The sequence below is a fragment of the Desmodus rotundus genome, chromosome 7 (assembly GCF_022682495.2).
Source record: "Desmodus rotundus isolate HL8 chromosome 7, HLdesRot8A.1, whole genome shotgun sequence".
Classification (NCBI taxonomy): domain Eukaryota; kingdom Metazoa; phylum Chordata; class Mammalia; order Chiroptera; family Phyllostomidae; genus Desmodus; species Desmodus rotundus.
In genome coordinates, this window is record NC_071393.1 from 39,647,304 (window position 1) to 39,668,626 (window position 21,323).

The 21,323-nt window shown below is 44.9% G+C and overlaps 2 protein-coding genes across 2 annotated transcripts in view; one reads left to right on the forward strand and one right to left on the reverse strand.

Moving 5' to 3' along the window:
- The window catches only part of NEMF (nuclear export mediator factor), a 42,919-nt gene extending 34,383 nt beyond the window's left edge, over positions 1–8,536 (forward strand). Inside the window, exons 26-33 of the mRNA XM_024557146.4 lie at positions 691–844; positions 4,580–4,657; positions 4,813–5,010; positions 6,659–6,691; positions 7,653–7,753; positions 7,850–7,893; positions 7,979–8,058; positions 8,350–8,536. Of these exons, the coding sequence (XP_024412914.2) occupies positions 691–844; positions 4,580–4,657; positions 4,813–5,010; positions 6,659–6,691; positions 7,653–7,753; positions 7,850–7,893; positions 7,979–8,058; positions 8,350–8,427 (766 nt within the window). The 3' untranslated portion in view covers positions 8,428–8,536. The remainder of the gene's footprint in view (positions 1–690; positions 845–4,579; positions 4,658–4,812; positions 5,011–6,658; positions 6,692–7,652; positions 7,754–7,849; positions 7,894–7,978; positions 8,059–8,349) is intronic.
- Positions 8,537–9,750: 1,214 nt separating this feature from the next.
- KLHDC2 (kelch domain containing 2) lies at positions 9,751–20,275 on the reverse strand. The gene is made up of 13 exons (XM_053929190.2): positions 19,806–20,275; positions 17,353–17,432; positions 15,927–16,044; positions 14,007–14,122; positions 13,622–13,703; positions 13,361–13,444; positions 12,586–12,666; positions 12,453–12,511; positions 11,946–12,055; positions 11,477–11,549; positions 10,371–10,458; positions 10,222–10,274; positions 9,751–10,050 (listed from the first exon to the last, which is right to left on the reverse strand). The coding sequence occupies exons 1-13, from the start codon at positions 19,956–19,958 to the stop codon at positions 9,927–9,929; spliced, it is 1,221 nt and encodes a 406-aa protein (XP_053785165.1). The 5' UTR covers positions 19,959–20,275; the 3' UTR covers positions 9,751–9,926.
- Positions 20,276–21,323: the final 1,048 nt, after the last annotated feature.

Sequence of the window (21,323 nt, forward strand, 5' to 3'; positions counted from 1 at the left end):
ATTTGGACCATGTGTGGAGAACTTAGGATGACAGGCTAAGTATTTTGGATTTTATCCTGAGCGTTATGTGAGGAGTACTTTTGGAAGATTTTGAACGGAAATGTGACATAGGTAAACATTTAAGGAAGATTAATCTAGAAGTTCCCGTAGAACAAATTGTTGGGGAAATCACTGGAGGCAGTCAGGGTTGGGAAGTGGTGAGCACCTGGCTTAGGGCTGCGGCATTGGGAATAGAGATCGCACATGACAAACACCACGGTAATAGAATTTTCCTTTCCTTCATAGTCTGCTTACTTTTTATCCATTTATTCAGCCAACCAATCAACAAATATTTTGTTGACTGGCTACGGTCTGACAGGGCCACACTGATTAAAAAGACTGCAAATCCCAGTGCCTGGCTGTCCAGGTGGGAGGGACTGAATGTAGCCACCGAATTAGGGTAAGTCAAGGGTGACAGTGTTGAGCCTGGGTGACAAAAAGAATGATAAATCCGTGAGAGAACAAAATTAAAGATTTTCCCCCGAGTGATGATTTGCACGTTTCTGCATAGCGTAGCCTGGCGATAATCGAGTTAAACAGAATCCATGGTCTTTTACATGTTGTACGCGTTCCCTTCCCCATGTAATTTTCTTAGGACACTGAGAATTCGACATTCTAAAAATCGGATGTTTCCTTTTCACATATTCTTAGGGAACTGAAGAAGAAAAGGCTTCCAAGTGACGCGGGGGATTTAGAGGTGACGGAGGGAAAGGACAAAGAAAAAGAAGGTGCTCCCCCCGTCGAAGCTCTCCAGGTCACAAGCAGGAGCGTCCCCGCTGCGCAGCCCGTGAAGCGAGGGCAAAAGGTAACCAACCAAACTCCGGGGCGAATGTTTAGAGGTGGCCCTGTGTGGTTCCCGAGGAAAGTTGTGAGGCTCCTCTTAATGTTTTAAAGTTTAAGTGAAACACGATGTAGGCAAAAAATAATCCTGTGTGGCATCCTTTGACTGAAAATTAGTTGAAAAGATGCTATACATTGAGGGATCCTTTGAGAGCATCTAGGCAGAAGGTCCCATTGAATGTAGAAGTGGGAGATTGTGATTTGCAGACACTCAGGTAATAAAGTGGTAGGCGTGTATTTATCGATAATTTAGATCAGTAGATTCTTTTTCAATTACTAATGCAATTTTGGTTAGAGATCTCGTGCATTTTATTTAAAGGTGGGTGGTGGGGGAAGAAGTCGTGCATTAGAATATACTTTTTAAATGCTACAGCAGTACGAAGAAGGGATTGTCAGCTAATGTATCAGTGTATCTTTTTCAGAAATTCCTTCGAAATCTTAATATCATGTTTAATGGTCTTCATCCATGGTATCGGAATTTCCTGGGTGTTCTCAGTGGGCCTCAAATAAATCGAAGGACATGCTGCACATGGGGAGGGGAAGAATGCCAGTTCTCCACAAGTTCACCCTCACTTTAGTCAGAATTGAGATTTCAGTTAACTCGGCGAAGCAGTTGTAAGAGTAAATACTAGAGAATGAGGAAATCTGGAAAAAGAAGACTGACGAGGGGGTTTCCCTGCTAGGTTGAAAACCTTTAGTGTTAGAATTATAAAACAGCATTGTCTTAACACAGGAACGGCAGACAGACTAGTGAAACAGAATAAAATCTGCACATGGGACCACTAATTATATATTTTAAAATTCAGTATGTGATAAAATAATATAGATTGTTTGGGAAGGTGTGAAATATTAAAAATCAGTGGCTAGTCATGTTTGAAAGAAAAAAGTAAATTCCAGGTGGAGAAAAGAACCCATCCATAAAACTGAAAGACAAACAACAAATCTGATTAAAAAAAAACATGCTTATGTAAAAAAGAGGATTCTTTTTTTCACCCATCAGATTGATAGATGATGTGTGTTCAGTCTCATTCGGTAAATGTTTGCGAGCACATCATAGGAATTCCCGTGAAGAGGCCAACAGTGCGTTTACTTACTGACTCAGCAAGTCTGCTCTTAGGAATATGCACTGGGAAAAAAGCATGTGTTTACTAAGGATGTTCGTTAAACTGATATTTATAATAGCAAGAAAAGGGAAAATAATCTTAAATGCCCAACAATAGAAAACAACAATTAACAATATTGTGTATTTATACAAAAATATTCTGTAGATAGATTAAGTTCCAAGGCAAATTCTGATGACATTTTTATGAAATTATATTAAATTTTTAGATAATTTTGTGGAGAACTATCATCTTTAATACACTGAGTCTTCCTGTCCTTGAATATGGGCTATAATTATGTAAGAATACTTTATATTCTTCTATAAAGATATATTTTCCTGTAGAGTCTTACCCATCTTATCTATTCCTACTTACACTTTTTCTTTCTCTTTGTAAATGCTATGTTTTTTTAACTTCCACTTCCTAGTTGTTATTGCTGGTATGTGGAAGGATAATCTTCATATTGTAGTAATAGGCAATCTTACTGAACTTGTAAAATATTTCATGTGTATTAATGGCTTTTGTTTCTTTTCCAATCTTACTATTTGTTACTACTTTGGTCATGTGTTTTGCACTGGCTCAAAACATCCGTATACAGTGTTGCATGGAGGTAACGTAGGGTGCACCCTTGTTAATTACATTGGGGGACTCTAGTCGAGGTCTCTGTCATTGCGGAATGGGTGCCGTGAGTTGTTGGTAGATGTTCTTTGTGAAGAGTTATTTTTAATAATGAGGAGTTAAATTTTACTGAATGCTTTTTCTGCATGTATTATATTTTCTTAATCAGTTAATGTGGTAAATTACTTGCGAAAATCTATTAAATTGTCCTCTGATTTCTCACACTGTCTTTGTCTGGTTTTGCTATGGCTATGCCAGCTTCATAAAATAAGTGTGGGACTTTTCCCTCTTGTCTGCTCTCTAGAACTTTGTAGAAAATGGAGGTGGTTTGTTCCCTGAAATTTAGTAATATTTGTTTCTAAAACTGGGCCTGATATTTAGGGCTTTGCAGGTAGGTTTTTAGTACTAATCAAATTCTCTTACGATTATAGGTCCATGCAGGTTTCCTGTTTTACACATAAGCATAAAAACGGTAGTGTTGATAGCTGATACAGTTTATCACAAGTCTTCAGCTTTCCTAAGCTGTGTTTTCCAAGAAACTGTTTTCCATTTCTTGGTTCAATTTATTGGTAATATTGTTCATTTTATTCTTAAGGTGTTTTTGAGGTACTATAAAATGCACAAATCTTAAGGTTTTAGCTCAATGAGCTCACTCTTGCCCCTTTCTAAATAGCATCCTACCCCCCCAAAATTACTTCCTTTTAAAAATATTTATTAATGCATCATTTAATAATGCATTGTGTCATGCATGTTGTATGTAAGTCATTCATGTGTGTTGCCTAGTAGCGTGCCATTGTGTGACCGCCACAATTTATCTGTCCATGCTGTTGCTAATAGACATTCTCATCTGTGTCCTTTAGGTCCAAAGCATGCGTTTCTGTTGAGTTACAGTGAGGAATAGAATTTCTGGGTTACACTGTACATGTTTGGCTTTAGTGGGTAATGCCCGTGTTCCAGAGACTGTGTACTAGCTTCTCAGCAGCAGCGCATCAGAATTCATTTGCTCCATATCCTAACATTTGGTATTGTCAGGTTATTTCTGACCATTCCAGTGTGTATATACTGAAATCTTATTTTGGCTTTAATTTGCATATCCCTGATGACTAATGATACTGAGCACTTTGAGTTCTTTGAAATCCAGAATACAAGTCTTTTCTTGATGCACGTATATTACAAATACTTACCACATTTTGACACTTTTTTTTTACTCTTCATAAGAGTTTTTTGATGAGCAGCATATTACTTTAACGAAGTTTGACTTATCAATCTTTTATAGTTAGTATTTTGTGTATGTTTGTGTGCCCCATTTAAAAAAAGTCTTTGCAATTTTAAATATTTGTTATTTGGGCCCAGCTTAGACTTATCAAGACAAAAACCTTTGGAGGTGAGTCTTAGGTGTCTCCAGTTTTAAAAACCACTAGCATTCTTCGGTGTGTGACCTGAGTAAAGAACCCACCAGTTCAGCGGATGGAATTCAGTCTTAAGAGTGTCGACACTAAGTGCCCAGCCTGCTTTCTGCTTTTCCTCTTCTCTGTGTGTGTGTGCGCTGACTCCAGCCAAATGCAGGGACTTGCTGTTTGCTCCGTCCTGTCTTTGCCTTACAATCTCGCCTTTCCTGTGTTCCCAGACACTGTAGGGTGCATTTCCTTAAGGCTTTCAAGTTTTGCTTTATTTCTTCCCCACAGTTCTTGCTTAAGCAGAAAGAAATGTCTTTCTCAAAATTATCTTAGAAATAATTTGTACCTCTCCTGTAGCATTTAGACTGTGTTGCATTAATTTATCCTTACTCTTACATGTATCTTCTTTTCCCACCAGATAGTACATTCCTTGAGGGATGATAAATACCATTTATCTATGTTTGGCATCCTGCCTTACTCAATAAGTGTTTTTGACAGAGAACTAAAGAAACACCTTTTCTTTACAAACATACGTTGTCACTTTTTTACTGCTGAATTTTCTTAACCAAAATCTTGATTTCGTAGAGTAAAATGAAGAAAATGAAGGAAAAATACAAAGATCAAGATGAAGAAGATCGTGAACTCATTATGAAGTTGCTAGGGGTAAGTAATATCTAAAACGTTCTCTGCCTTTGCTTCTCACGGGGCATCCAGACCCCTGCCTTTTTATATATGCTAGGCGTTCCACACGTTTTTGTTACAGTAGTGACAGTATTGAACATATTGACATTCACTCTTTTTTACTCTATGAATTGAAGTCTGCAGGTTCAAACAAAGAAGAAAAAGGGAAGAAGGGTAAGAAAGGAAAAACGAAGGATGAACCAGTGAAGAAACAGCCCCCAAAATCTAGAGGTGGATTGCGGGTCTCAGACAGCATAAAGAAAGAAGCTCCGCCCCTTCAGGTTGTAACTCAGGAGATACAGGACTTGGCGGTAGATGATGCGCATGATGACAAGGTAAGGCCACCACACACGTGTGGACTTCTTCTTCGACCGGTCATCCTTGGGTTCCCAGGGCCTGGGACTGACCAGGGCTAAAACCAGAATGAGTAGCAACCCTATTCTTGATGGAAAGTCACCCTAGAAATACAGCCTGTAAGGCTAAAATTCCAGGCACCAGTGTAAAAATGGTAGTGTTGATAGCTGATAAAATTCATCACAGGTCTTTAGAAAATCAGTTTCCTGGACAGAATTTATTTGATTCTGTTAGGAACTTAAGTTTAAAGTAAGACATAATTGGGATTGTCGTGAAGATGAGTGTAAAATAAATTTGCATTTCTCGAGGTTTCTCTGCAGGAATAGGTGCTGCATTATCCTAGATCACATTGAGAGTGGTTACAAGTTAAAGTGCCAAGTGCCCTGGTTGCAAACCCAGTGAGAAGTTAACATTTTTCTAGTTAAGACGGTTGCCTGATTGCTCTATCAACCGAATATAAGCCCAGCCCTGAGTATATCTTCTTGCATGAATATATATGAGGTCTGTCCAGAAGGTATCCAGCCATGTAATACAAGGTCTGTCGGGGAACGAGTCCAGCCTTTGTTAATGTAACAAGAATGGTTTGCGTGACACTGATGTAACCTGGCACCCAAGGAGAGTGGACTGGAATGCGCATGTGTGAACAATGACGACTTCACTGTACTGGTCATTAGGGTGGGGTAGATACCATGGAGTGAGCATGTGTATTGTGTAGCCACTGCATTCAAAAGAGTGAGGAGAGCAACAAATCTACATCAGATTTTGCATTAAGCTTGAACACTCCTCCACAGAAATTATTCAGATAGTTCAGAAGGCTTTCATGGATGATGCAGTGAGTGCAACACAAGTAAAAGTGTGGCACAGATGCTTCAAAGGGGGTCGAGAATCTGTTGAAAGTGATCCACGTTCTGGAAGGCCTGCAACAAGCAGAACACCTGAGATTGTTGACTGTGTAGGGGCTGCAATCAACCGAAGATCAGTGACTGACAGGGCGAGAACTAGAAGCTGACATGGGGGTTCCAAACACTACTGTGTCTGAGATTTTGGCACAGGCTCTTGGCATGAAGCGTGTCGTGGCAAAATTTGTTCCGTGGCTTCTGCTACCAGAGCAGAAGGAACATCGTGCTGCACTTGCTGATGATGCCGGGAGAACTGTGTGAGGTCCTAAAATGCCTCTTTGAAGGGGACGGAGGCATCATTGTCCTGTGTACAGTGTCTCGTGTGAAAAGTAGAGACATTTGTTAAGAAAATATAAGAAATGTACATAGGACTGTGACGCCTCAGTCCCCTTCAAAGTAGGTACCTGGGGACCTCACACAGTTCTCCCAATGCCCACCGGCTAATTTTTTGGTGTGCCACAGAATCTCAGTAATCAGTTTGTGTGCCACGAGACAGAAATGGTTGAAAATCGCTGCTCTATGGGAAAGGGTTTTTTTAACCTCAGAGAACAGTCCCTTTTCTGTCCGAATGGCCCTGCATTCTGAAATACTAGACACGGCCTTGGAGTCCTTACCCTACGGGTAAGATGGGACAGTCTCATTAAATCACTGTTTCTTTTTCATGGTGTTTAACCGTGTAGAATGTCAGTGTAAGTCATAGCTGACTTGTAACGTTTTATGTTTGGAGCAGGAAGAGCAAGACCTGGATCAGCAGGGAAACGAGGTATGATTTCGGTCGGGCCCCCACCTCCCACACGTTCAGACGGCACTTCAGCTCCCAGAACACGCTTGGCACAACTCCTAACTAATTAAAACCAAAAGGCTAAGAAAAAGCTCTGGAGTCAAGCTTTCGGGGTTTGAATCCCAACTTTGCTTGTGTCTGCTCCCTCATTTGAAGAATGGGGGTAATAGTTGTCCCTGCTGGGAGAGAGGAGTTTTGAGAACTTACGTAAAAGTTCATGGCACGTATTAACACTACTTCAGCACCAAGCATTTTGTCTCCAAACTCATTCCTGTTGTTAAAAAATATGGGCAACCTTGTTGGCAGCCCCCCAAATGGGAAACTCTAGGCCCTGGGAGTCCTCCTTAAGGTGAGAGGGAAGGCCATTCTAGACCAGAATTTCTCAGCTGCAGCCCTATGAATGTTTCGGGGTGGATAATTCTCTTGTGTGGGTAGCTGTCCCATCCTCCGTCTCTGCCTACTGCTGGACAGATGCCAGTAGCACGCCACACCCACTCCCCCATCCTCCCCACACACTCCCCTCCTCCAGTCCTGACGGCCAAAAACGTCTGCAGATGCTGCCCAGTGTGTTCCGGGGGCAAAACCCAAAACTGGGGGTCGAGATCCACTGGTCCAAAGTCTCAGTCCCGTTTCCACGCAATGAGTTTAAATGTATTTGTGGTCATCGTTGTGCTTCCTTTAATCCATAGGCATTTTCTGCAACAAGTTTTTTCTCCTTTCTCTGAAATGGATTACAGTTGCCTTTTTGAAAGTCATTATTCTCATTTCTTACTATGCTAGGCAAAAAAACACCATTGATCTCAAACGTTTCGGAGCTATAAAGCAGAGCTTAAGACTATTTGTCAGAAAAGGATAAAAATATGTTGAAATACTAATTTGACAGGTTTTAGAGTTTTCCTTTTTAGAACTGATGTAGATCACTGTTGTTCGTTCCCCTTTTTAGGAAAACCTCTTTGACTCTCTGACCGGGCAGCCGCATCCTGACGACGTGCTGCTGTTCGCCGTTCCCGTGTGTGCCCCGTACACCAGCATGGCAAACTATAAGTAAGTCCTCCTCGGTGTACCCAGAACAGCGGCATAGTTGTGATTCGCGAATTGGTTTGTAATCTACATAGTAACATATACAATTCCTTCTTAAAGATACAGAGTGAAACTTACTCCTGGAGTTCAGAAAAAGGGAAAAGGTATTTAAATTCTTTTTTTTATGAATCACAATTTTAAACATTTCTTGACCGAAGAGAAGTACATTCTTCTGTTTTATATTTACAGCTGCAAAAACAGCCTTGAACAGTTTCATGCATTCCAAAGAAGCAACAGCAAGAGAAAAAGACTTATTCCGCAGCGTGAAGGTAAAATACTTCTCCAGAGCTTTCTGAAGATTTGTGGTACAGCTAAAAATGTCAGCAGTCACTTGCTATTTTTTGTTCTGCCTTTATTTAGTAGATGCAAGTGCAGCCACTATTTTGGTAGGAAATGCTGTCTTCCTAGAAGCAGTATAAAATAAGTGAAACCACTTCAGCTAGTAATTTTAGAAATGCTTTTCTGTTGCTAGCAGAGGACACATAACCAGCATACAACGAAGTATGATTGACCACACAGAATGTGAAGATATTCAGCAGTTCCTTTTTTTTTTTTTTTAGGACACAGATTTATCAAGAAACATTCCTGGCAAAGTGAAAGTGTCTGCACCCAACCTTCTGAATGTAAAAAGGAAATAGCTGAGATAAAGCCAATTTTACAGCCTTCTGGACAAAAATGAAAACACCATGTAACAAGACTTCCGCTTTTAAAAATGAACTAAATATTGCCTTGCTATATTCACCAAAAGGACTTAAGTGTTTTATTCCAATTTTATAGAGAGGGGACACTGTCTATGGTAGGATTTCCTAAAGTATTTGGGGACAGCTAAATGCTAATTGTACACATCTGTAGTTATTCCACATACTCTTGGAATCTGGGAGTTAATGTTAAGTGTTCGTTCCATATTGTAAAGGGGCTGGACGTGGACGGTGAACCGGCGCGGGCGCTCAGACCCCTCACGTGCCGGTCTGCGGCGTGAGCTCATACACCCGTTACAGGCCGGTCCCCAGGGGCTCGCTCGTTTGCTCTCTTTTCCTGGTGGTGGTGGTGGGTGGTTTAAACCTTTTGGATTAAGTCTTGAAAACCCTAGATATTGAAGGAGTTAGTTTTCTTTCATCTTATATTTGTCAAAAAGTACATTAGACCACATTTAAAATACAAATAATTGCCGTGACTCAGCTTAAGGAATAATACCCGGAAGTAATTGCCTTTATATACCCTCACTTTTCACCTGAATTTCTTTCTTGCAGTCTCCTTCAGTTCTGTACCATTTAATTGTCCCCTCTACTCGGAGTCAGTAGCGTGTTTGACGTACCCTAACCTGTAATGTCAGCAGTGTACTTCCGGGCTTACCAGGAGCCACGAACGACTGCAGCCCAGCTTTCCTGTGCCGCCTAACAGAGTGGAGAATAGTCACACCTTACTTCCATGCTTCTGTGAGCTACAGAACGGTTACTCTTTAAGCGATCAGACGACAGCCGCCTGTAGTCAACATGACCACTGCCCCCAGACCCTGTACCGAAGGTCAAAGGACTGAACAGCTGCTGGGCCTGCCTGCCTTTTGCCAGTCTCTCAGTCCTCCTGCTGAGAGTATTTTTCCACTTGAAACCATCGTTTAAGTAAACTCTAGAGTTACGTAATCCCGTGTTGTAAATACAACACGATAGACTATTCTTGCCATTTAAAAAAATAACTTGCACTCAGGGTGGTGAACTCACAGGGCAGTGTAAGATGCTGTGTTATGGAGCTGTGTGCCTGAAACCTGTACAATTGTGCTAACCAGTGTCACCCCAAAAGTGCGATTAAAAAGGAAAAAAACAGCTTCGCCATTTTAAGTGGTAAGAATAACTAGTAATAATGTCCCTACAGATACATATCCTAAAGTTACCAAAAAGGAACCATATCCTTAGAGTAAAAAGCCCAAGTATTAACCACCCTTTGCTCTGACAGAGGACAGTTACTGGTGTTAAATACATTTATTTCGACACAAAAATAGGTTCTCTAGGCCATTCACATGCACATTAAAATCAAAAGGCTGCAAAACTACAACAATGCATTAACTTTACAAATGATGCCACTCTGACGTTTCCAGAACCGCTGCCCGTGCCCGGAGGTCAGAGGCGTCATCTGTGAGGCCTTAGGATCCAGAAGTGTTGTTACTGCCAAACCTCTGATTCACACTGTGCAGTAAGTGTTTGGGAAGGCAGTTCCACGAGTTGGCTAACATTTCTTTAAAGCAAATGACTGCTTCCAAACTTAGCCTGAGAGTGAACAAGGAAGAGAAAAATCATTTCACTTTACTGTTTAGAAGTACATTCACTTGAACTATTAAAAGAAGAAAGAAACCGTTTTCTTTAAAGATTTTCATAGGAAAATATAACTGGTTAGTTATATCGATGAAGGCTTGTTAGTGCTCTCAAAAAATTACTTGCCTTACAAGAGATTTTGGCTGAACTGAAAATATTAGTACTTCATTACTGTGTGCCTGAAAAATAGGTAAGAACATATTAAAAAGCAAGTACTTCATCAATACATTTCAGCAATGTTGTGAGGTGTCCTTTCGCAGAAGGCCTATACTTACAGCTCTGTGGTGGACGAGGAGGTTATTGGCGCACCCACCAAAAACAATCACTTCTCCTTCATCGCTGGCACAAGCTGTGTGCCATAATCTACATGTAAAACAAGAGTTTGAGTTTGAAGTCACCCAAAACACCACAGAACAGAACTGATTCAGTAGAGACTAGAGCTCTTCAGTTCAGACCAACATCAAGGTGAGACACAATTTTCTTAAGGAAAAGTAGTCAAAGGTACAAGAATCAATGTCTGTTTTGATTCAGTGGTGGTTAGCATTTTCTCTCTGGTCCAGTGAAGGGTTTGAACTGAACAATTCTCTAGGTCTTTGTTAGCGATAAAAATCTTAAGGGACATGAGTGATACACGGCCTCTTCCTCTTTTCATAGGCTGGGCCAATGGGCCTCACACAAAACATCGGAAAGACGCTGAGTCTGCCTGAGTAAACAATGTTTCTGAAGGCCTGGTAACTCAATGCAAAGAGCATTTTGCCACATGAAGTCTTAGTGGCCTGACCAGACTTAGGTTAGAGGCTTAGGGGAAAATGCAGGCTGATACATCTAAAGATGCTCTCTGAACACCTACTTCGACTACCATTTCCTTTTCAGTCTTTTTAACAGTTCTTTGAGATTAATAACAAATAACTGTTTAACAGTCTCTTCTTTTTTGATGGTGTTACTTCTTACTCTCTGTTCTGCAGAGCTACTGAAAATCTGCACTTAACTGATTTGTGTCCATATACACTCTTTCAGGTTTTGAAATTCTCTCTTTTCCAGTTCCTTTTTCTTTTTTAATGACAAATTCAAATGCAGTTCAATTCACTTGGGTAAAGAGCTTGATTATAAATGTTCATTGCATCAGTAATTTGTTGATAAAGGAAAAAGTTAAAGAATGAAAATCCTGCTGTATTTTCTACACAGAGATGATGGAAAAGAGAGCACCTGGTACTAGGGTAACATTTTGTTCTTACAAAGGTGTAGTAAACCTCAGTGAATGCTCGGGTATTTATTAGAAGAATGATGGATTTAATGCAGCCAAAGCTTCCTCACTGTGTCTTGTACACCTTATGGACTTAATTACTTTAGTATAAGAATTACCTTTTTAAATAGTTCATACCTTGGTCTGTCAGTATAGGGATGGTTAAACTGTATCCATTCGTTTTTACTGATGCAGAAAATCCAGGCATCACCTGGTTGAAACAGAAAAACACTATGAAGTATGTTATTCTATCAATGTAACATTGATATTTAAAGGGCACAGCTTTAGCAAGAGAGGTAATAAATCAGATTGTGCGTAGATACAGAAAGTGTATTTCCTTTCTTTCCTCTGCAATTAACCAAGTAAACCCTCTGCATGGTACAGCCCTTCGGCAGGGCTTGCAGTGTCCCGGGCCCTCTCTTAACGGAGCGGGTGCGCAGCCCAGCATGAAGACCGCGGGGACACCTGACAGGGTCAGAATTAACGGCAAACCCTCCAACACACCCTGCAGCCTGATGCATCTAATAAAATAGACTTTCCCGAACTGTGTATGCATCACTATATGTGAGTGGTATACAGTGCCTGCCTACGTTTTTAAAGGACTTACTTAGTGGCTGTTTATCGGTGGTAAATCCTCCGAAGAGAAAGAGATGGTCGGAAGAGACTGGCGTGAGTGAGTGCCAAGACCGGCCAACTGGGCACGTGCCTTGTGGGATCCTGCGAGTAATAGCAATGTTACAATACCAACGTCTAAAAGCAGAGAAACACTGAGTTGTTCTTTAAGACTTACATGGAATTAAAGAAAAAGACTTCAAGTTTAACAAGGCTTTTTGGTATTAACGGCACGCTCTGTTTAGAAGGGACTGTTTGCTCTGATGGTCAGTGTTCGACCATTCCAACAAACACTGAGCACACTGTGCCGGCACACGGTTAATGGGGACAGGAATTAGAACAGTAAAACCCCTCCCTAAGGGTCTCAGGGCCGTGTTCGTTTAAATTTGCAGTTACAGAAAATTTCGGTAAGTATATTATATACTAACAACAGAATAAGGGAAAAAGCCATTGAAAATGTTTTGGACAACTTTTCTAAAGAATTCTCTAATGTGATACCTACAATTCAATCCACTCCCATGCATCCAGATCGAGGTAGTGAAGGTCATTCATTCTGGCATCCTGAAAAAGGACAATCACGCAGTCACCCCTTTGAGCACTTCAGAGGCAGCCACTGCAACAGTGCCCGTACTCACTCGGTATCTGCCGCCAAACACGAAGCCTTTGTTGCCAACAGTCGCACAGGCGTGGGCAGCGCGAGGCGAGGGTGCTGTGCCCTGTCAGGGTCAGGTAAGCAGTTCAGCAAGTGCGTGCACTTCCGGGAAGTGCCAGACACTCTTCACACGTCTGTGTATGGAAATACTTACACGGTGATGGTGCTGTGTCACGTGCTTTGACGTATTAATTCACACAATCTCCTACGCTCTGTGGCCACAATGGTCATTAACTAACGGCACTTGAGTGGCAAACCACTTTCCACAGAAGACTGTACAAGACACTGGAGCTTTTAAGCTAAACTGCAGCCTTCTAGTCAACAGCAGTACTAAAAGCTGACTCCCACAACCGGAAATTTTAATTTTGTATTTTTGAGGTGTATTACTTACTGAATGGGCTAGTAAATAAATAGAATGCTTGCTTTATTTTTATATTTTAAAATAAAAGCTAGCACATTATATGAGGTCTGCATCAGGGGAGAAAGAAACTTGACATTGAGTGAGTTAAATTCCCATACAGTGCGAGGTCATTTATTCGATTACAGACAATACCACTCAACATCAATTAGGAAATAGAGGCTGGTTTGGTCTATACATTCCTTAAACGTCTCTGAGTTGTGGGCTCCTTGGACAATAAGACAGGTCTGGCTCTTCTCCAGAAAACGGGAAGCGGGAACTGTCAATCGTACACCACCCCCCAACCCCCCTCTGAGCAGGCTCGCTTTAGTACCGAGCCCGTTACTCTGCAGGAACTCACAGTAGTTAGAGGCTGGCTCCAGATGAATGTTTCAGTGTCGAGAATGTGTACGTGATCATTCCACCCTCTTGGATGACTTGAATTCTACAGAAAGTAGTAAGAATCTCTGAGGTATTTTACAATTACTTTACAAATGACACTGACAAAATTACACAGCCTTGGTCTGATTTATTGACAAAGCAAAATGGATGAAACTACTACCGAACAAAATGTATTACTTCAACACACTAAGGCCATACGCAAATATGAAACTTCACTCACCCAAAAGGATGTTTCATCGAATTCAAAAGTTCCCAGTACTTTATCTTCAGGTAAATATCCATACCCTCCAAAAAATATTAACCTATTTTATTTTAAAAAAGACACAAAAATTCAAATATCCACAGGTTAAGATACAAGAGATTTTTCTATTCACTATGTTAGGTGAGTTGAAAGGCACACGATTGTACGAAAATACTCAAGTAGTGATGGCTAATGTGCCCCAGGAGCTATGATATAATAGCTCTTATGATGTAAGTGCTCTGATGTATTCATACACTGATCTCCTACGCACTACGGTTCCAACAGTTCAGTTACTAGCTAAGGGTACTTGACCGGCAAACCACCTTCCCCGTACAAACCCAGGCCTGTCGTGCTGCTGACTCACTTGTTTTTGTACACCCAGACGCCGAGCTTGTCCTTCGACGACGGAGGCATTCCTTGGCAATCGACCCTTTCCCACTGCAGCGCTCTGTCGGCAGACCTTAAATCCAGCATGTAGAACTGCCAAAGCAGTGAGTTCAGTTAGATTTGGTTATGTGAAAGAAATTCCAGCCTCGGCATTTACTTTTGCTGTGACTTATAATAAGCATGTCGTCTAATTCAGTACTATGCAAAGTGTGACTGCAGACTGGCTGCCCATCCGCAAAACTCCCTGAGTCTAGACCAGGAACTTGAGCCACGGGAGAAACTGCCTACGTCACTAAGCGTCCCGGTGAGTTCAGCTACCTTTCTGCACAGTCACGCTTTTTGGCGAAGCAGTAGGACGGTGCTGGCTTACATTCCGTGCCCTTAGATGGACAGGCACTGGGAGCTGCACTGATCTAGTGTGTGGGCATCAGGGGAGTATTACCAAAAAGTCAGACTCAGCAGTTCACCTCCAAGTTCAATTTAACAAACACGTCTTAAGACGTGTTTTAACTCTAGGAGCTAAGGACAAATCTTAAAATATTAAGTACCGGCCTATCATTACGGGTACATTCACATCTAGGGGCTGGAATAAATGTGACCATCCCTACACTTCCCTGTGATCACACTCAACACACTCAGCCCCAGCCATCTGGCACACTAATGACCGCCATTTCTCTGACCGCCCGAGAGCCGCAGCTTCTCTTCCCCGAGCTCCCCCACGTTGTGTCAGAATTATCTTTCTCCCCTCAGCCCTGACAGACACTGACACGTGCTCAACCACGGCCCACTGCAGTGCCTCAGCAAACCTTTCAGGCACAGAACCCTTTCTTCACACAAAATCTTTAAGAGCCTAACAGAAAAGGAAAAATGGAGCTACACTTGTTAAATGGTGGTGGAAGGGCTGGTCCGGAGCCCCCAACACCATCATGAGCCTCCCACGGGGGCTCTAGCTTTCCCAGGAGGTCCATTTAAAGCGCCTCAGCCTTGTGCTCCATCCCTACGGGACCACTGGGCATTTCCATGAGCACACCTGCGTCTGGGTACCTGCAGCTTGGCTATCCCTTCAGTTGTATTCCTTTCAAGCCTCACATCTTGGGTGAAAACTTGACTTTTTCTGTTCCTCCATTTAACCAAACACAACGTCAAGGGTTCTTTTTCAGCCTCAGAAACATTTTCTGAGCTACTACTATAAGCCAGGCTCTGTGTAAGTCCGCACCCTATGCCACTGAGGTCACTTACTGATTGCGTGTGTCCCTCTAGGATGGGAGTTCCGAGAGGCGCAGACTGAGTACCAATCGTCTCTGTCTCCCATGTCTACCCGAGTGCGCAGCAAATGAGGTGCCCACTACGTTGCCAAATAAGCGAATTTAGAAGAGTTTACCTATATCACATGCACCTTTCTGGCTTCACCTCTCTTACCGGCCTGAGAGAACAACCGATACCTTTCTCCTATTTTGGGAAAAACATGAACAAAGTCTGAACAACAGCATCTCATGGTGCCAGGTCATGGGAATGCTAGTGTATAAAATGTCGGTGTTAACTGACCCTTACGGCTTTCTGCGGGGCGGCCTGTTCAGTTCTACCCTGCTGCCCAGGATCGCCTCATGTACATCGAATTTACTGTTACTCATCTAACACTCCAGGTTTCCAAAAGAACAAGTAGCTGCAAAGAACACAAAAACCACCTCGGAAGTTACTGCGCACAGGTTACCAAGCAAAGGCGGAAACTAAGAGGCCTCAGGCAAACACAGACCGGCAGACTGACATGCACACTCACATTGTAATCACGTAAACGTGTTTCTTAACTGGGGCAGGGATAACTATGGGCTGGCCTTCACAGTCTGAGGTGGTCCGAGAAAGAATGAAACCTTGAACCGGAACCCGTAGCAACACTAACCTTATTCGTATTGCCTCGTGAATGGTGTCCTCCAAACAGGTACAGCACCCTGTCTACGCACACAGCACAGCTTCCTGACATGGAAGGAGGGACATCACCTTCAGTGTTAATTTTTCTCCTGAGGGCAGACAATAAGGCAAATAAGCCTCTCAAAAGGGAGCTGCGAAAATACTTCATTTTTCATGCACTCCCACAACAAAAGATAAAAAAGGAACAGGCTGACTCCATCATGTCTAGGGTCTCATCTGGCTCTACAATCAATTCAGAGGAGGAGCTCTTCCCTCTGAGTCCCACGGGCCGCGCTGGCTGGCCCCGCACGGAGGCAGAACGCGCACTGAAAAGCCTCCAGGTCACTTTATTCTGGGAGCATGGTGTTGCATGTTTTCTCAGACTGAACTGCTTGGCACTTTATGTCCAAAAGTTGGTTTTGTTTTTGTTTCTGAGTGAGGCAGGAAAACTTCACTGTCCCAGTCCTGACAGATTAATCCAATAGCTGTATTCAGTCACCACTAGCCATGCAGATGAATCTGATTCAGGCCTCATGTAACACTACAAACACTTAGGTAGTACTTACTGTAGGCCAGGCACTCCTCTGAGTGCTCTGCATGTTTTAACACATTCTGAATTGTAAAATGAAGCTGAATCAAAAGTAATTAAGAAACAGAAGACTCTAAATATTAATACGTCATTCAAGGTCTTCTGTTCACAATATCATGTTATATTAAGGTTTTAAGTTTTAGTAGGCTTTTAAAAAATTAGAGAACTGATTCTCTTTTTAAAAAATATGTAGAATTCTGTATTAAAGGAATACTATTATAAATTTCCAATTTTCCAGAAAAAAATATGGGTAAACAGCTCAGAAAACACTGATTAGCTATGTACAGAAATAATCCCATTTTTAGTTTAACTCAAATCAAGTGGGAGTACTATTCCAATTCTGAGATCTAGAATATGTGTGGTATTTGTACAGCGCAGGGTTCTCACAGTGAAAACCCCCCATGGGGGAAGACTCCTTTAGAAAGCCTCAAACCTGGTTAACCCAGCTTTCTGAGAATCACATTAACTCTGCCAAGGACAGACTCCTGAGTACCGCTGTTAAAGAGACCAGCAAAAGATCCTTTCAGAATAGCCCCAGTTTGAATGGAAGGTAAATTTAAGCTAGTTTTGTTTTTTAAATGAAACACTATTTCAATGAGAATTACATAGAAAATTTAATGTTAGAGCTCATTAAAATAGAATACCACCTTGATTTCTAGTAGATACAATCTGTCACTTTTCTCATTCAAGACACCATGTAACAAAAGATGCAACATCTTAAAAAGATACATATGTGATGCTTCTAAAGAGATGCTAGGCCAAACCGGCAGAACTGTTTTCTTTTTGTTTGCAACATTGTTTGAGTGTTTCCCCTTGTAAATCCAGTTACCATCTTCCAGTCTCCATGTTGTAGACCCACAGTTCTTCTCTCGGCAGATAGAAGTCATACAATCCTCTGACTTGGTTACTCTAGGAACCAAAAAGAAAATTGCAAATATAAAAAAATAATTGGTATTCTAAAGAGGCACTACAGTATTTTTTTCACATCCATCTTATTTGAGATGCTGAGAGATATGTAAAATAGGTCCAATAAGTCCATCAAATGCACAGTCCTCCCTACCCCATGCCACAAACTCGAGGTAATGCTTACTATAGACAGCTCTTACTTCAGATTTTTGAGAGAACAGTCGCGATGGTGCGAGAAGTTAAGAGACCACCGGGAAATCTCCAAGGCCACTCGATCCTGCACAGACCATGCACCAAATGTCAGCTGCATGACTTCAGGAGAGGTCACCTGCGCCATGGTGAGCAGACTAAAAAAAGGTCTGCCCTTTAATTCCTCACTCTGACACGTGAGGTATAGTTTTTCTAGCCATTCTTTCCTTTGACCCATCCATTCTCTACCAAGATGCAGAGAGGGTGGCGCTGCAGATATGTATGTAGAAAATATGTAAGTCCTTTTGCAAAACTGTAAGTTCCCTGTTCTGCTCCATTTCCCTTCAGGTAATAAATCTTAGACTAAAGGTACCATGTACTAGAACTAGCCTACAGCTACCCATGGACTGCTTTGGTTAACCCTCACAACGATCCTTAGAAGTAGTTGGTATTTCAAGAAAACAGGCTTTCCAGAGAGGTAAGCAATTTGCCAGGTTACTTTGCTAGTTAGTAATGGTAGAACCAGGATTTCGGCCTCCTTTCCCTGAATTTGCAGCTTCAACTGCTGCTCAGCCTCTCCGACCTTTGGACCTCTCTGGCCACTTCCGAATAACGTCAGCGTGCAGTAAACGACTGCAGTTCTCTGCGCATGGGTGTCAGAGTCTAATAGGCTTGTGTATCGCACGGGAATAGAGCACCTGCAGTAGAGCAGTGTTTACGTGTAAACACTGCGCTTTCCACTCCACCACGTTTGAAGGGAAAGGCTAGAAGACAGCAGGCTAAACCCGAGAAGATCAGCCTGGCCCGGGGAGGACAACTGACCCCTGTACACGAAGCTACGGTTCACTGCCTTCAAAACTGTCTCCAAGGGCTCCCGTGCCTACTCTCTGCGTTCTAACCCCAGTGTGGGTAGCGGGTCTTTGAACCGCCCGCTCAGCATCCAGGCCTTCGAAACCTCCACCAGAAATCTTCCCCCCACCCCCTCCGGCTCCCGGTGCCCAGAGAAACGCCCCACCCCCTCAGTGCTGCTGACTTTTACGAACAGAATTTTGAATAAAGTAGTTCAGACTCAAGTATGATTGGCCACCAGGATTACTTTTCTCCTTGTGAATTATTTACATTTCCGTAGGGACCGCCACACACCTACCCTCTTCCCCTGAACAAATACCCTCGGCTCATCGGAGGCCGAGAAAAACACAAATTAGGATTAGCAAAACAAGACAAAACACACACACACACACACACACACTTCTGTGGTTCAGCTGCATGAAGTCGTCAGGACAGCTGATTAAGGCACTTCGTCCCGTCTGTCTTCCCAGAGTCACGTCGCAGAGCAAGGCGTCAAAGACGCGCGCGGACCCTGGCGGGAGCGGGTTACTTTTAAGAGGGCCAGGGACTGGAAAGAATATTTTCGGTAGGAACGGATTAGAACCAGTGAAATAAGACGGTTCTAGAATGTGGAGTGTCAGGAGGCTGGAGCACGGGCTTAGACAGCAGACCCTCGGGGGCGGCCCCACGCATGAGCCCCACGCGCGGGCGGGAAGAAGCGCAGCTGCCCTGGAGGGTAAGTAACCGGTCGTCACGGGGGCCGAGCAGCTGCTGGTGTCCTGGTTACCATTAACCAGGTTACCTGGTTTCCATTCACTTTGTAACAGGGGCGTCGTCCGAAACGTCCCGCCCTCTCTCAGCTGAAAGCGAAGGGAAAGCAGCCTGGAAACCCTGGCGCCCGGAGCAGCGCCACCTCTCCCCGCAGGGCGGCGCCGGCCTCCGGGGCGGGCGGGTGGGGCCGCGGCCTCGGCTCCCAGGTGGACCCCGCGCGGAGCGACGGTGACAGCGCTCGCGTCACCGCTCACGCACTCCCCCAACTTTTTAAATGAAAACACGGCCAGCTGTCGGGCACGCCCGACGGGCGCTCCCCCCACACCGCTCCGAGGCCACGGAGCGTTCGCGGCGCCTGGAGCCGCGGGGCCCGGGGGCTGCGCGCGGCCGAGCGCGCCGCGGGGCAGGGCGTTCGGGCCACGGCCGCCGGGGGCCTCGGACGGGCCGGGGGGCTCGTGAGGGCTTCGCCCGCTCAGAGAGGACGGCGCCGCGCGGGATCGGGGCGCGGGGGGCGGCCGGCCCGCCCGCCCGCCCCCAGAAGCCGGGAGACACGAAGCGGCGCCCGCCGGCCCGGGCCCCCCCGCTGACCTTGTAGCCGCCCCACACGAACATGTGGCGCCCGTCGCTGACCGCTACGTGGCCGCTGCGCTCGGCGGGGCAGGCGGGCTCCAAGGCCTCGAAGCCGTCGTAGGCGGGCCCCGGCAGGTCGTCCGCCCGCAGGTCCTCGTTCCCATCAGCCATCTTGAGGCCGTGCCGCCGTCCACCGGCAGCCCCGCGGCCGCCCGGGAGGGGACAGACAAAGGAGAGGGGCAGACAGGCGAACGGCTGCGGGAGCGGCCGGGAGAGGCCACTCCCTCGGCGCGGGCGCGTGCGCCCGCCCGGCCCCCGCGGAGGACGGCCGCTCGGCGGCCCGGGTGGCAGGCGGGGCAGCTAGGGCCGCGGCCGGCGAGGGTCCGCGGAGGCCCGGCGCCAGCGCGTCGCCGTCCGCCCCGCCCCCCGCCCGCCTCGCGCCGCCGCCCGCTCGTGTTTACGCCGCGTCCCCGGAACCGCCGGCCCGCGCGCGCCGCCTGCTGGGCTCCGGAAGCTCGGCCGCGCCGCCCCGCCCGCGCCCTCCCCGGGGTCCGGAACGGCGGGCTCCGCGCGCGGCCGGGGCTCCGCGCCCGGGGGCTCTGCTGTGCGCGCTGGGCTGCAGCCACAGCGGCGCCGGAACGGCCCGGCCCCGGTGCCCTGTGGACGGGCGGTCAGCGCCGCCCCCCGCCCGGCCCGGCTCGTCCGTTCGGCGGAGCCCGTGATTTAGTGCGCCCGACACCGGACGGGACCCAGCACCCCGAAAGCTGCGGTCCCAGCGAGCTTTCGCTGGCGTCCCGCACCCGCGCGCGTATAGATGACGTGCCGCTGCGGAGAGCGCCCGGTGCCCGTGCTGGCCGTACGACGCGCTAGAGAGTGTTTTCAGCTTCTGTCAGAAGGTTAATACTTTTTAAAAGTTGTGCAGAAATACTATCTGAAAAAATGTACACTTATTCTCATGTGCTATTTTTAGCATAGCATACCAAAAATGATAATAGCAAAAAAGAACCCTCCCTGACAACTGGCAGAATATCCCGAGAGACGTAATAGACGTGGTCTGAAATTCTTTGTCCTTAAGAACCAGACTGGAGACCTATTCTGTGAGCCACCAGAACAAAACCAAGAATGACCTTTCAAACTCGCTATGAGGGAGAATTCAGAGCCAATGCTACGAGGCTGTCATTGCCTGGGGCTCCCGTGTGCAGATACCGTGGGGTCAACAACACAGAAGCTGGCGCTGAACCATCAGCTGCTGCGAAGTGAGGAATGAATACTTCTTGTGTATCAAACTTCACCATCTCCTAATAGCAGGAGAGCCCTGGGGTAAGCCACGTTATGGAAACGGAAGGTGAACATCAGAATTCCCTGCCACTCCCACTACGGGGCTATCTCAAGGCATAATTTTTGGAGCAGCCCAGTATATTAGGTCAAATGAGTACAGTACCAGTTACCTGTACCGTAGATAATACAATATACAGACTTTCATTCTCTCGAAGCCCAAATGTTGCTGTGTACTTGAGGGGCTAATCCAATTTTTAA

Coding starts and splice junctions, on each gene's coding strand:
- KLHDC2 (XM_053929190.2), bottom strand. CDS start 19,958: ATGGCTGATGGGAACGAGGACCTGCGGGCGGACGACCTGCCGGGGCCC. Junction 13,704..14,006: donor GTCTGGGTGTACAAAAACAA/GTGAGTCAGCAG, acceptor AAAATAAAATAG/GTTAATATTTTTTGGAGGGT. Junction 10,459..11,476: donor CCCTATACTGACAGACCAAG/GTATGAACTATT, acceptor TTTTACATGTAG/ATTATGGCACACAGCTTGTG.